Here is a 13,020-nt window from a genome sequence, read left to right on the forward strand (position 1 = left end):
CTGATGGTGCTCTCTCTGTCATATTGCTCCTTCTTGACCTCACTATGTACAGAGCCTTGACATCATGGACCGTATGTTGTGATTCTGGGCAATACAAATAAAGTTTAATTGAATGAAATTAAATAACACTGTAAGTCTTCTAATTCCAAGTGACAGTCTTCATTTGATTATTTTAACCAGGACCATGATCGTGCTATGACCTCAGCCATGTGTTTATTATTGTAACCGTGACAACGAAGGTCCACTAACCTTGCAGAGGTACTTATTATAGTTTCCCCTAAATTTAACCTTACGTAAAATATTATTACAGCAAAAATAAACGGTTGGTTTCTGAGAAAATCCAATAACAGTGTAATGTGTAGTGTGCTCGGAGTCTGCTGGGTATGAACAGGCATCTATTTCAAACTTGGTGTACAAAGGGAAGGAGGAACTGGGGTCACAAGGAGCCCACAGCTCAGTTTTACCCCAAGTCCTGCCAACAGGTTAATCTGATCCTAATTTAATGAATCCTAAAATGTAATCTCCGAGGCAGCAGATTTATTCCATGCAATAAGAAGAACAGTTTGTCCTCACTTCACCTCACCACCAGTTCAGACTTCACAGGTCACCGGGCAGAACCACGGAGAAGTAATAAAAGAGGAGGTGAAACATGATTAACTCCGTGTACTCAAAGAATAAAACAAGTGAGGTTGTGAACGCCTGAATAAAAAGGTCGTGAACTGTGGTTTGTTTTCATTCAACAATAAACCCTCCCCCCCTCCCCCATACAAGCCGCTGTTAGTTTAAGAAGAACTTTGTCGCCCTTCAGTGTGAACAGACATGACTCATTAAGATGACGTACGTGCTGTCATTGAAGAACAGCTTTTTTAGGCTCAGTCCACTAATTTGGCACACAGAGTTCAGTGTATAGTCATCAGCAGATAGTGCTTCAGGCCTGAGAGCACAGTTGCATAATGTCTTCAGTGACTCTGGGGGCAAATTTGTCAAGTCTAGGAAAATAACTCTGATGAAGTGATATCTCTTACTATGTCCAAATCCACTTCCTATGTTTGTTATCTGTTTCCCATTAAATGTGTCAGAAACCTCTCTGCTGCTCACTCACAGCTCACAGCCTTCAGAGTTGCGTTTGTTTGTTTATAGTGAGCGTGTTTAGCTGCAACTAAAATAGCCGCTATTGTTCCACACACAAGCATAAAATTAACAAACATGCCACATATATATATTAATAAATAACAAATAACATTTTAAAAAAAAGATTCTCGAAATATAAATGCGAACCAAGAAAGCCTGCACAGACCATTATTTATGTTACATTTATTCATGGTTTCATGTTACATGTTAGTTAATTAGCATTTGACTTCTTCATGACCACCTGCCGTCATGCAACACACTGTAACAAAACAGTAAAGCAGAGGTTTGTGCGTTTGATGAGCAGAGTCGATATGGATGCACTGCTAATCCACATCATCCATCCTGGAATGAGAGACAGGTTAAACGGTGAAGAACCATTCAAGGCCACAAAGGAATTTTTTTTTTCATTTGGATTAAAAAATAGACGATTAGCTATTTTATCTTTCAACTATGCTTTTCACAAAGTGTTCAGCTATGTTTATATGGCACATAAGGGTTTCGCTGTATTTTTAAAGAAAATACCACCCAGTGCCTTCTTTCCTTGAAAGAAATACATGACCTCACATTCAACCCCTGAGAGACGAAGCAGGGAAAGCCTCTCCAGTCTGTTACAAGTGTTCCCATACTTGTGTCTCCCAGAGGATGTTAATATATCACCAGTGAGTCTGTGGCCTGACCTTTGACTCAGAGAAGTTTCATCTGTGAGTCAAACGAAGCCACAGGGTCAAAGCAGACGCACACTCCCAGCAGGTAAGGTGGATTAAAAGTTTCTTCTTTTACATCCATAAACATAATGATGAAATAATTGTTTGATTTTCTTTTGCAGCAGTCCTACCGACATTTCCTTGAGCTGCTAACCAGATTCAGCATGCCGACAACTGACAGCCACTTTGTTTTCACAGGGATCCTGAACTCCTGCAGCCTTTAATTTCCAAACAGACCTCATCATGATGGAGACGGAGCAAATGACTGGAAGTTGTCCTGCCCCAAGCCAAGCGGCTGTCAGACCCTGGCTCTCCTCCATTGCAAGAGGTACAAGTATTTAACTGCTGTTGGAATTTGAATAAATTCACCAATGTTCCTTTAGTGACAGAGGCTTTTGACTTGTGATCTGAGGAGAAATCTGTTAAAACCAACGGAATTTTCATTGTTTTTATTCATAAAATGACCATGATTCAGTATGTCGTTAGAGATTAAGGAAACGTGTTAAACCTAAGTACTGGCTTCACCAATAACAGTGGCACTAAATATAATTTACAACCTGCAAATTCTGTGTTTATGTTGTGGAAAAGGGATATAAGTGATTCATCTTTTGGATTGGATCCTCAAACTACTTACCCTTAAGAGGGAAATATGTTCCAATATGTTTTACTTTGGATTGTAGTATCACTGTAAACCCTAGTATACATATCCTAAATCTATTCAATTCCGTTAAAACATATTTGCAGAAAAATGTCACAGTTCCATTATAAAATTTCTTTCTATCATTCATTCTTTTTACACGTTGCTTTAATTTTCCCAAAACTAAAAAGAGACAAAGGAGTAAGGCTGCTCTCTACCATCATGCATGTGAGAGTCACCTCTTTATGTGCAGCTTTACTGCCTCTAAAATTCACCTTACACAGTACAAGTTCAGGAGATGATGTTGTATATTATATTTTGACACTTTTGCTTACGTAGCATCACATGGTTCAGTGTCAAATCTTTGGCACATCCCTCTAACTGAGGAATGTTAAGTAATAACCTTTAAACACAGACTGTTACTGCTGAGAATAAGTTCCACGTCATTTCAAAGTTATATTGTATGCAATGTGAGAATTAATCTGCCTGTGCTTGTGCGTGTCTCCACTGGTTAGAGACACTTTGTCCTCTGTCCTCACAGGACACTGAGTTTGTGACAATCTGATGGGAAATGAGGAGCATTTTCAGGTAGCACTTTTGTTTGTTTGGGTTTTCCTTGTTCCTCATACTTGCTGGACTGGATGGTGTCCAACTGTTCCAGCTGTTAGAGGAACATAGTGTCACATGTTGATGTATACACTCATTTCTTACTGGAAATCCTTTTCCAGCCTTTGGGACTGTCATGTGAGGCACGTAAATGAAAATCACTGCTCCAAAAATACGCTCTCTTCTGCCTTTTTCTAACACATGCTATGTTACAAATGTATCTGCCACATGTTTAGAAACCTCCCAGTTGTGTCAGTTATTAGTCGTTATAAGAAATTAGAGTTTTTAATGAAGATGTGGTGAAATTTTCAACAACGGGAGAAGCCCTGCAGGATGTTTTTGATAAAAAGTGAAAGTTAATACAGCGTCCTAGAATCAGATGCTGTTTTCTCATCTTACTCTGGCAGCTTTGTGAGGTTTGAGTTACAACATTATTTATAGTTTAGGGCCAACACCTTGTACCAACTTAGACCTGGTATCACAAAACTAGGGCAAATTGCAAGCTCAAAGACGTGGGTGTAATGCTCAGGGAAACCTTTTATAAAGTGCATATCTGCAAAGTCACAACATTTATATTGGTTATTATGTCTACAAATGTTCAGTGAGCATGTATTCTTCATCTGTTTTTCCTAAAATATTCACTCTTACGTCATCTTTTAACAGCTAAAATAAATAAGGGTTTAAATGAATCCTTGCATTAGTTCATGCAAGAGACAGTAGTCATATGGCCCAGCTGTAATCAGAGGACAACCAGCTGATCGCAATCTATTAGTCACGCTACAATTACACCCACTCTTAAACTAAAGCCTGACTGAGACGAGAGGATAATTGGCCAGAGTTTGGTCCCAATCTGGCCTTTCCAAAAAACCTAGGTGTCTTCTGATTTTAGGCTGATCGGAACAGACATGTTATTATTGTATTACTCTCTAGTGTGAGGGATTAACAGACGCAAATTTAATTGGACATTGGACACATCAGAGTCTTCCTGATTTCAAATCTGACTGAACATCGATTGGGGGCGTGAGCAGAACTGCAAGTTGACCCGCAAACGGATGTTGCATACTTTTCTTTAGAACCATAACTTGTACAAGCCAAGTTGATTCCGTCCTCTCACCTGTGACTTAATCCACAGTTGTTGTTGTTTTGCATTTCTCAGCACAAAACATCGCACGCACGCACGCACACACACACACACACAACAGCTATTAACTGATGACGCCAATAGTCTGTTTATATTCTGAAGTTAAATCACCCAAGTTTCTGTGAGATCCCAAATCCTTGAAATCGTATGACTATACTCCAAGTATATGGTCCTGCGTCTTGACTGGCTCGTCTAGTCTGTGCTTTCTCAGGATTATTGCCTGCCCCACACGAGAGGATTTTCAAATCTTTCTGACCACAGACACAACGGACTTTGTAAACGATTTTCAATGTTTTAATCCTGACAAAGCACAGACTAGACGATCCAGTCCAGATTGAGTTTCTTATTGCGAGGTTCTGATCACGCAACCAATCGTGTAGCAAAGTGTAGCTCCTTGTAGGTTCATATTTTGGATTGGATTTGGATTGCAGTATCCTTTTTAAACCGTAGTATACATATAACCTCTTTACATCTGTTCAGTTCTGCTCAAACAGGAAAACGTCTTAAGTCATTCTTGTCTTTTCACACATCAGTTCCATTCTGTAAATTCTTTCCTCATTTATTCTTTTTACATTTTGCTTTAATTTTTCCAAAACTACAAAAGAGACATATCGTATGACTAAACGCCAAGTATGTGGCCCTGCGTCTGGACGGGATCGTCTAGTCTGTGCTTTCTCAGGATTATTGCCTGCCCCACACAAGAGGGTTTTCAAATCTGACTTAATTTTAAAAATGTAGGAGACCACAGACACAATGGACTTTGTAACTGATTTTGAAATTGTAACATGTCTGAATGTGTCAGAATCATATCTTTTAATCCCACGCACTACATGATAATTTGGCCAGATAATCTGTTCAGATCAGCCTCCCACGATTGTCGGAAGGACTGAAATCTATCCAAATATTGTCTCGGCAGGCATAAGGTGGCGTGAGGAGCCTAAGAAGCTCAAAGTTTAAAATATTATTCAGAATGTTGTTTGGAGAATCCATGGAGCATCTAAAGAGCAGTAGTAACTGTAGTAATAAAGGGTTTAATTATGACGAGAGCGTCTCTGACTGAACTATTAAAATGGAACAAGAACACAAGACCATAGCCGATACACCTAAACAGCTATAGGACCATGGCTCACTGGTGCTGCCAGTGAAATGTACACCTTTCAGCTGTTTCTGATCTGCAGAGCTGGATCAGCTCAAGAAAACCTCACAGAGAGCAGTGAGACTAAAGGACTGGACTTCACACTGAGAATTGAAATAATCAGGAGAGAACTTGGAGCTGATGAGTTCAGCAGATGACTGATTGGTGTAACTCACGGTGCAGGGGAGACAACAGCATCAACAACTTTCTTAGTTGTCTAGCAACAAAGTGTTTTTGTCTGTGTTTGTCAGCGGCTGCTGCTGCGGCTGCTGAGTTCATGTTTATACACCTCAGACTGTTCTGCTACTTTATTTTAGCTGGTTATTTGATTTCGGCAGCTTATCGTTGCTACATAAAACCTATGGACAATCATTTTTTTATTATTTTGTCCTTTCCAATTTAATATGAAGGGAGGCAAAAGAACTGAGATGACACTGTAGATTATCAGGTTAACTATCTTAATATCTTTATTGCAGAATATACTTTTTTACCCATACCTTTTAATGGATGTTTTAAGTGATTTACTTTGTGCTTTTATCCCACTACAAATAGTTTTTCTGAGTAACAGTGATTTTGCTTGAGCACAAAACAGTAAACCTCTCAGTGTGCAGATTTTTTAATGTTGAGTTGAACACAGGCATTTATTAGATGTGATATTAAAGAATTTGAGAATTTTCCCAACTTTTAGTTAAGATGTATGTGTATAAGATTTAATTAAAATACATAGAATGACATTTAAATGAAATTTATTGATTTGTTTACCAATTCAAATTTATTTTATGATTTGGATCACCATTTTTAAAAGGTTTTATTTATTCAAGAGTAATTGTATGTCAGAAATGGAACAGTAATATCTAAATGTATCAATTTAATGACAGAGGTGTCATATTTTACCAAAAGATATACAAATAGTCACAAATTAAAGCAACAATGCAGTGAAAGATCAGCATGATATATCGCTGAGGCCACTCTTTGTATTTAAATTGTATTATGTACCCTGGGCTTTTACTGCACTTTATTTTGTCAAATCAGTAATCTCCACAGGAAAGAGACCTGTGGTTAAATTATATGTCACATGAGCTACATGAAGCTGAACATTGTCAGCAGAATATTTTATAATCTGCCCAGAAACTCCACACCTGACAGAGCATAAATGAACTGGCACGATAAGTAAAAAATATTCCCATTCAGACAGAAGCCATTGTTGTTACTTACAATGTCACAATTATTATAACTTACAGCATTAACTTGTGAATTCATTGAACAGTTTAAAGCAGATGTGTTGCCTATTTGAACTTAACCTCTAAATAAACCACGCGTAAATGCTAGTAAACCTTTAAACAACACAGTTAAAATGGTTTAAGACCCGACCTTTGTTACGTCAACACATAAAACTTTTTTCATAATCACTAAATTACCGGTTTACATTCCACGAAAATTAATAAAACATTGACCAAAGATCAGTCAAATGCACACACACACATATACACACGGGTTTGCACTGCTATTCCTCTTAGGACACTGTATTGACTTCCATTAATTTAAACAGCCTTAACAAAGTATTATCCCTAACTTTAACAAACTCTCACCTTAACTTAACCACAATTTTAGACCTTTACCTGGTTCCTCAGAATTTGATTCTGCCTCATTAGGAGGCCAAATATGGGTTGGTCTCCTTGAGGACTACAAATGCAAGTATACACATACACACAAACAGAGAGAGAGAAAACACACAGCATTTATCCCTTTACATTAACACACAGAAACAGAGACACAGACTCTTTAAAGACGTAATGTCACCTAAACACTGTTAAAACTTCCTTTCACATCAGATTTTATCATCATAGTTTGTCTTTTGCTTCTGCTCGTGTTTCCCTGCAGGAGCCACCAGGACACCCGGCAACACCGCTGACCGTTTCCATGGTGACGGAGTTCGGTACAAAGCGAAGCTCATTGGTGTTGACCCGGTGTCCGACTCCCAGGGGGACAAGATGTGCTGGGACTCCATGATGAAACTCAAGGTACATGTGTCCTCCACTGCCATAATCAACATTATCTGTAAGGCGATCTCCTCCTCCTCATTGTATCAGAAAGAAAGTTGAACATAAACACCAGAACTCTGATATAATAAGACAACTGAGATTAAAAAGCTGTCATCAGTACATTGTCAGAACCTGAAAAAGATTCACAAACTGTTCTCCAGAATTCTCCAGACATTAGTCATACTTACTGCTCTGTCCATTCCAACCTAATACATCTTAACAGCTATTGAGGGACTCTACAGTAAAATTATATCAACGCTGACATTTCATTTTCCCAGATGGAAAATCCCACTGAATTGGTGCACCTCTAAAATGTTGATATTAAACAGGCGTCCATGGTTGTGGACATGAAAATCATTCATATTACCATAAACAGTAACACATTACCGACAGTTGCAGCGGCTCATATCTGCATAAAACTCTCCCGGTCCAAATCTGTGCAACAAAATATGTAAGTGTGATGTAGAAAGGCGTTAACGACAACTCACATAATGCATTTTCCACTTTTTAAGAAAACTAAACTGCTTTTGGCAGTTTTTATTAAAAGAAAACACACACACAAAAGTATAGGTTTTTGCTGCATAATTTGTTAACAACTGCAGCAGTGAAGCATTTTGAATTCCGTATACAACCGTGACATGTTTTTCACCATGACAACTGCAGCTGAGGCTCATGGGCGTTGTGGTATTTGTGTTGGCTATACATAAACATTAATAACTCTTACATGAGTTAATGAAAATGATATTTAGCAAAGCAAAGTCAATTAATACAGAAAAGATGATAATTAACTTTTTCACAAACCACGTATACACATTCATACAATAGCAATACAAGAATAATCTTGAGTTTCATAGGAAAACTGTTTTGTATTTAGTAATATACAATAAACACACACAGGCAAGGAAATGAGCAGAAAAATATCGTGTGAAAAATAAAATTTAAACATTTTACATTTAAGAATAAAAATATATGCAATAACGATGACTAAATACCAGAATAGTTAAATAAAGGATTAATAAAGCAAAAGATACCTTCCAAAATGTGATAATGCAAAACTTATTCATTGCATATTGGTATAATGCAGCAGAAAAATCAAATTACTCACACTATATGATGCATAAACTGGTTTTCTCATTAGTAGATACCCATATTCACTGGTTTTCACCTGGGAAAAAAAGTTGTTTAGGGGTTTATTTACACTTTAATGTAACTTTAGTAAAACTAAATGTTGAGTGTTGCTTTTACAAAAAGCATGACACTATGGCACCTGGCCACAGCTGCTGTTACTATGATTATAATCAGTATGCAAAACTGTGCAGTTTCTATTCATTTTTGCCTCGTGTTTTAAGTTGCCTGAACACTGTGTGTGCATGCATGTGTGTGTATGTGTTTAGGGCATTGAGGTAGCATCAAGGAAACAGGGGAAACACAAACCGAGAGTTTGGCTGAAAGTTTTCTCCACCGGCCTGAAAATCCTGGATGAGCGGACTGGGGTGTGTCACATCAACTAAAACTCTCCCAAAGTTCTTTCCTCTTTTGTCTTTGCTTTAATCCCAGACCTGGATTTGACTGTTATAATCTAAAACTTGGCTCAGTGACATTTTCCTTTTCCTTTTCCAGGTTTATATCATGGGACACTGTAATTACAGACACATTTCATTCTTCATCCATGTTGATTTTTAATTGAAACTTTAACAGAGTTCCTCCCATTTTAAATATACTGTATACATTATTTACTGCTTTCCCTTGCACACATGTCTGCCTAATCTTTTTACTGAAAGTGGAATATTATTGTAGATGCCTGGCAAACCTGCTACCAGCAATAATTCACAAATCAAACTGAATGTATCCAAGCTGCTGAACATCTCCTGCTGTGCATTTCAGCTCCTCTGGGATCACTCCCATATGTTTTCAATCTGCTCAACCACCAACAAATTATGAGAGAGATTTACTCCCTATAAATGCTGCAGAAATACTTTGACTCTTTAAAAGTCTGTATATATCACTTACTTTGACTCGATATTCCACAAATTACCTAACAAACTATTTGAAACAGATATTATCTTCCTCAGTCAGGAATGTTTTTTTAGATGAACTTGGCTGAATCAGTGACATTGCAAATTTTACTCGTATTTATTTATCTTTTTTTCCATGTGAAATCCCTTGTAGTCCCAGAAAATGTATTGTAATAATAAATCTTGGAATTCGTTATTAATCTTTTGCAGCTGCAGAAGTTATCTGTGCCACAGCCTTTTGTTTCACTTTTTGCTTTACATGCTATTTGCTGTGATAATAATCATCACACGTGTTTTGGTTGAGTGGTGCCTCTGTGTGTTCAGTACCAGGACTAAGATCCTCTTCATTTACTATCTCCAGGCTGTTCTTCATGACCACGAGAGGAGCAGAATCAGCTCTTTGACAAAAGATGAGTCCGACCCCAGAGCTCTGGCTTACATTTACCAACACCAAGACTCCTACAGCCTCTTCTACATCAAGATGGCCATCCTGGTAACAACTACCACAGTCCTGAGGAACAGTCAAAGCATGGCAGCAAGAACACACATAACAAACCATACTTATATGATATAACATACCACAGGTCCAGAATCAGGAGACTGCTTGTATAATAGTTGAAGCTAGGACTTTAAAGACCTGCTGTACTTTTTTATTTAAAGAAACCAGCTTAAATATGATCTTACGCCAACCTTTAACTGAAGGGCTTTTATCATCATTCCACTGCATCAATATATTGTTCCTCACAGCAAAAGTGAGAATGTTATATCATGTTACACCTTCTTCTTGCACCTTTTGGTGGGATATTATACAGATTGTGCTTTTTGTATTTTAATGGACTTGTGCATTGCATGATTGGAACAAATACAATTGAAATGAAAGAAGTTTTTTTTTTTTTGCTTCACCAGGCAGATTCAGTCCTGGCTGACATCAAGGAAGTCTGTCAGCGTTTGGATCAAGAGACGCCACAGGAACCTGCAGAGGCACCGACTCAAGTCAGAGATGAATAGTTTATAAATTAATTTTATAATTAATATAATAATAATTATAGTTTTATAATATTTAATATTTTATAAATGTTATACATTTTATATAATTATATAAATATATGTATATATATATATAATATATGTATACATACATATATACATATGTAATTTGTTTGTTTCTTTGTGCTAACACTGCATTTTGCTTTGGTTTACAGATGAGCACCTTGCTGCCCATCGATGAGCGTTCAGCCGTTCCACTTGAGGTAAATGAAAGAAGAAGAAAATGCAATCACTGTCACAAAATCTAACAGTGTTTGAAATTATGGACTTTTATTTATCTAGAAGACAATAAACTTTCTAATGTTTTATTTAAATCTATCTGATTTGTCATTTTAACCCCAAGTTGTCCCTTATTGCTGGCAAAGTAACGTACAGTATTTCTTGCTACATGTTCTACAACATGTTTCTCTGTGTGTAGGTTTCCTCCAGTAATGAGCTGATGCAAGTTTTCTCCGTCCAGATGAGGGAGCCACTGTCACCCACAGAGGGCTCCTGTATCAGTCAGACAGGTTAGTGCTAACATGGTTCTGACATGCAGAGGCTTTTACCCTCGGCTCAGTTACTCGCACAGGTGTTGTTTGTCGTGGAATCAGCTTTGATTAACAGTCTCCTTAAATTTACTTCAACATGCCTCGATGTGTCAGCAAAATACGGCAGCACAAATCAAATTTGACAAAATCACAAAACTGATAATAAAACCATCATAAATTATAGAGAAGATCATCTGAAAATTACCTTAATGTGCAAGAAGTTTTCTTATTCAGAAGCCAATTTACCAAAACATTTTAAAATGACATAAATCCCCAAAACAACCACTAAAAAGAGTGTCAAATATCACTCAAGAGACTAATACATCATATTTTCTATTACATTTACATACATAATTATAATTAGATCATTTATTATCTATTATTTATAAGTGCTGGAAACTTTAAATAAGGCGAATGTTCTGTCAAAATATGCATTCTGTGTTTTAGATTATTTAATCTAGATTGAGACACTGATTTCCAACAGCTGTCGCACATGTTCTTCAATTGACCTCTGACCTTCGTTCTGCACATAGACAAGACTATGTTGTATTTGTAAACAGTTTATTTCCCATGATCCCCTTTGTATAAGACCATTTCATATATAATACAGAAGCTCACTGTGCCATATTTCCCATGGTACTGATGATTTATTTAATTTACATTTCGATGTCTATCAAGTCAGAGAAAAGGGCCCTGTTTACTATTTCTTATTGATTAAATATATATAATAATATAAATAATCTACCTGACCTTTACTTCACTCCATCAATTGCTTTTCTTACAGATTCTCCACAGCCACTGCCACAGCCTCAGCCAATGCTCTCCAGCTCTCAGATCATGTCCATGTTCCCCACACAGCCACTAGTGGGCTCTCCATACTCCTCTCCCCCTTACTCTCCCTCTGCCATGCCCTGGGGTCACGCCCTGGGAAACCACTGGGCAGCTCCACCCATGGCTCCGTGGCCAAACATGGCAGGTGTCCAAGCGCCAGCTGCAGGCAGTCATGGTATGATGACCTCTCCGCCGTGTGGGGTCATGTGGGCAGGAAATACACCTGCTTCGCCCACTCCTGTCAGTGGGTTCCCCAACACTGTGAACTCCAGCGGAGCTCAGCAGTCGGCAGCTCCCAGTGTGGACAATAACCTCCTCCTGTGATGAACGCACCCTGATATTCAGTCATGACTCTAACCAACATCAGATAACAGTATTTCAACCAGGAGAGACGAGGAAATGAAAAATAAATGTATTACAGATTAAACAGAATCATGTGCTCATAGTCTTTTAAAGTCTATTTGGCACAGGGGAAACATGGGGAGGGAAATAAAGCTGAAGGCAACAATGAAAATCACTTAAAAGTCCAGACACTGGTGGTGAAGGTGGTTGTTGACTGGATGAAACTAAGTTCAGAAAGAGACAAAAGATTTAAAAATACTACAACAAGGCATCTTTCAAAGTTTAAAAAGTTTATCCTGTTTCTCATTCAATGAACTGAAATTGAAAACTATAAGTGGATACTGTTTTTTTATTTAGTTTAAATCTGATACATGAACATTAATTAGCTATACTTGGTCTTCACATGTTACTAATAAAATTTCTGTTTCAATTTAATTGCAATCTTCTGTTGCTCAAAAAAACAAAACAAAAATCACATTTGCTCCTGGGGATTTTGTTTTCATATCGTGATCGAGGATCTCAATTTGATTAAAACTTGACTTGTATGGACATAATTTAAAAAATACAGAATGCACATTTCACTTCAACACACTTTTACTTCGATTTATTTTATTTTGTTTAAAACATTTTATTAACTGACTGCGGTCAAACATACAGTGTAATGAAATCTGTGACATTTTCAAATCATAATGTTTCTCTGCTGTTTATCTCATGTCGTTAATGTAACACTACAGGGGACTGAACATGAAGAACATGTTAGTTTTAGGTAAAAAAGGCTCAAGTTTCTGTGATAAACAAAGGTCATAATCAGTCCTAGAAAAGAAATAAACAAAATGATACTCAATCTTTAAGACGGCAA

The 13,020-nt window shown here is 37.4% G+C and overlaps 2 protein-coding genes across 2 annotated transcripts; both read left to right on the plus strand.

Annotated features, from left to right (window-relative positions):
• Window positions 1-1,241: 1,241 nt before the first annotated feature.
• On the plus strand, window positions 1,242-10,706 carry LOC122781016 (disabled homolog 2-like). The gene is made up of 7 exons (XM_044044504.1): window positions 1,242-1,881; window positions 2,034-2,163; window positions 7,236-7,375; window positions 8,791-8,889; window positions 9,773-9,904; window positions 10,318-10,404; window positions 10,614-10,706. The coding sequence occupies exons 2-7, from the start codon at window positions 2,079-2,081 to the stop codon at window positions 10,704-10,706; spliced, it is 636 nt and encodes a 211-aa protein (XP_043900439.1). The 5' UTR covers window positions 1,242-1,881; window positions 2,034-2,078.
• A 90-nt stretch (window positions 10,707-10,796) lies between these two features.
• On the plus strand, window positions 10,797-12,757 carry LOC122780496 (epsin-1-like). Its single transcript, XM_044043484.1, has 2 exons — window positions 10,797-10,967; window positions 11,773-12,757. Exons 1-2 carry the CDS (start codon window positions 10,898-10,900, stop codon window positions 12,141-12,143), a joined length of 441 nt encoding a protein of 146 aa, XP_043899419.1. The 5' UTR covers window positions 10,797-10,897; the 3' UTR covers window positions 12,144-12,757.
• Window positions 12,758-13,020: the final 263 nt, after the last annotated feature.

Source organism: Solea senegalensis, linkage group LG14, assembly GCF_019176455.1.
Source record: "Solea senegalensis isolate Sse05_10M linkage group LG14, IFAPA_SoseM_1, whole genome shotgun sequence".
In the NCBI taxonomy this organism is placed as follows: domain Eukaryota; kingdom Metazoa; phylum Chordata; class Actinopteri; order Pleuronectiformes; family Soleidae; genus Solea; species Solea senegalensis.

What these genes read in the sequence shown, in the direction of transcription:
- LOC122781016 (XM_044044504.1), top strand. Translation starts at nt 2,079, where the DNA reads ATGATGGAGACGGAGCAAATGACTGGAAGTTGTCCTGCCCCAAGCCAA. An exon ending in ACTCCATGATGAAACTCAAG is followed by an intron (nt 7,376 to 8,790) that starts GTACATGTGTCC and finishes GTATGTGTTTAG; the next exon opens with GGCATTGAGGTAGCATCAAG. An exon ending in ACATCAAGATGGCCATCCTG is followed by an intron (nt 9,905 to 10,317) that starts GTAACAACTACC and finishes TTGCTTCACCAG; the next exon opens with GCAGATTCAGTCCTGGCTGA.
- LOC122780496 (XM_044043484.1), top strand. Translation starts at nt 10,898, where the DNA reads ATGCAAGTTTTCTCCGTCCAGATGAGGGAGCCACTGTCACCCACAGAG. An exon ending in CTCCTGTATCAGTCAGACAG is followed by an intron (nt 10,968 to 11,772) that starts GTTAGTGCTAAC and finishes CTTTTCTTACAG; the next exon opens with ATTCTCCACAGCCACTGCCA.